Source organism: Solanum lycopersicum, chromosome 1 (assembly GCF_036512215.1).
Source record: "Solanum lycopersicum chromosome 1, SLM_r2.1".
Taxonomy (NCBI): Eukaryota; Viridiplantae; Streptophyta; class Magnoliopsida; order Solanales; family Solanaceae; genus Solanum; species Solanum lycopersicum.
The window spans coordinates 4,872,760-4,875,040 of record NC_090800.1 but is presented as its reverse complement, the minus strand read 5'-3'; the positions used below and the strand labels follow the sequence as shown (position 1 = coordinate 4,875,040).

Genomic DNA, 2,281 nt, shown 5'->3' with positions numbered 1-2,281 from the left:
ATTGATCTAAGATATTGTTACCATTAGTTAAAAATTAGGCCTGAGAATGTACCAAAGACGGCGTTCAGGACATATTACGAGAACTATGAGTTTTTAGTAATGTCATTCCAGTTGAGCAATGCCCCTGCAACTTTCATGAATTTGATGAATGGTGTGTTCAAGCCATTTCTGGATTCTTCTATGATAGTCTTTATTGATGATATTTTGGTTTATTCCTAGAGTAAGGAAGAGGATGCCGACAATCTTCGTATTGTTCTGGGTGTTCTTCAGAAACAAAGGTTATATGCCAAATTTTCCACGTGATGCGTTCTTATTGGATTCAGTAGTCTTTTTGGGGCATGTAGTTTTGACGAGAGGGGTAATGGTAGATCTCCAAAAGATTAAAGCGGATAAGAATTGGGTCCGACCTAACTTTGTGATCAAAGTTGAGAGTTTTTTTGGGCTAGCTAGTTACTATCATCGATTAGTGAAAAACTTTGGTTCTATTTCCACACATCTAACAAGGTTGACCAAGAATGAGGTACTTTTCAAATGAACTGAAAGATGTGATAAGAGCTTTCTAAAGTACCAAACTCTTTTGACCAGAACACTTATTCTAGCACTGCCGGTTTAAGGTAAAGATCTTACTATTTATTGTGACATTTCACATTTGGATTTGGATGTTGTGTGTATTGCAGTAGTTAAAGGTGCATGAAAAGAATTATCCTACACATGATTTAGAGTTGGCAGCTATAGCATTTGATCTTAAGATCTGGTGGTATTACCTTTATGGTGTGAGGTGTTTATAGATCATCGCAGTCTACAACATGTATTTACGCAAAAGGATTTGAATTTGGGACAACAAAGAGGGACGGAGTTACTTAAAGATTATGATGTCACCATCTAATATCATTCGGATAAGGGATATGTAGTGGCAAATGCACTGAGCTAGAAGACGGTGATAATGGATAGTTTAGCTTGCTTGAGTGTATCCAATCGACCTTTGGCTAAGAAAATTCAAACCTTTAAATTTAAGTTTACGCAGTTTGACATCTTAGAAAAAGGTGGAGTGTTAGCTAGCATTGAGGTAAGGGCCACATTCATTGAAGATATCAAGGCCAAACAATTTGAGGATGAGAATTTGAATGAGCTAAAAAAGAAAACAGTGTTTGGCAAGGCACAAGATGTGACTTTAGATATCGGGTGTGTGCTTAGCTTTAAAAGAAGGATTTGTGTTCCTAGAGTGGATGATTTGATTCAAAAATTGCTGAAAGAAGCTTATGGTTTATGGTATCCATTTATCCAGATGTGATCAAGATGTATCGAGATTTGAAGTACTTTATTAGTAGCCTAACATGAAGAATTTCATAGCTGATTTTTTGGCTAAGTGCTAAAACTGTCAGCAAGTAAAGTACTATCATCAAAGGCCTGCAGGTTTGCTTCAGAGAATGTCAATTTCGGAATGGAAGTGGGAAAAGATAGCTATAGATTTTGAGGTTAATCTCCCCAAGACTTTGGGAAAGTTTGATTCTATTTGGATAATGATTGATGGATTGACTAAGTCCTCCCATTTTATTCCGGTCAAAATAGATTATAATGCTTTGCAGTTGGCTAAGGATTATGTGAAAGTGATAGTGAGGTTGCACGAGATACCTCTTTCTATCATCTCAGACCGGGGTACATAGTTCACATACAATTTTTGGAGAAAATTACATGGTGAGTTGAATCTCAACTCACTTTTAGTACAACTTTCCATTCACGAAAGGACCGGCAGTCAAAGAGAACCATTCAAGTGTTAGAGGACATGTTGAGGGCATGTGTGATTGATTTTGAAGGACATTGGGATAAGTTTCTACTGTTGGTGTGAGTTCTCCTATAATAATAGTTACCAATATAGCATATACATGGCACTATTCAAGTTATGGGAGGGGATGTAGATCCCCGTATGAGAGTTTGAGTTGGGAGATGTAAAACCTTTAGGGATGGATTTGGTAAAGGATGCTCAGGATAAGGTAAGAAGCATCCAAGCTAAGCTTTTAGCGCCCCAAAGTTGACAAAAGAACTATACATGTCATAAGGTAAAAGAAATGGCATTTCAGACTGGTGAGAGTGTTAATCTTAAAGTATCACCCATGAAAGGGGAGATGAAATTCAACAAGAAGGACAAGCTTAATCGTCGTTACATCAGCCCATTTTGAGATTCTTGATTGTGTAGGGCTAATGGCTTACATATTGGATTTACCACCTAGATTATCTAGAGTTCACTAGTTTTTTGATATATCCATGTTGAAGAAGTAACATG

General features: G+C 37.1%; 1 protein-coding gene across 1 annotated transcript; it reads left to right on the top strand.

Annotated features, from left to right (window-relative positions):
* Positions 1-943: 943 nt before the first annotated feature.
* LOC101268713 (uncharacterized) lies at positions 944-1,664 on the top strand. Its single transcript, XM_004228807.2, has 3 exons — positions 944-1,182; positions 1,286-1,313; positions 1,383-1,664. Exons 1-3 carry the CDS (start codon positions 944-946, stop codon positions 1,662-1,664), a joined length of 549 nt encoding a protein of 182 aa, XP_004228855.1.
* The last annotated feature ends 617 nt before the right edge of the window (positions 1,665-2,281 follow it).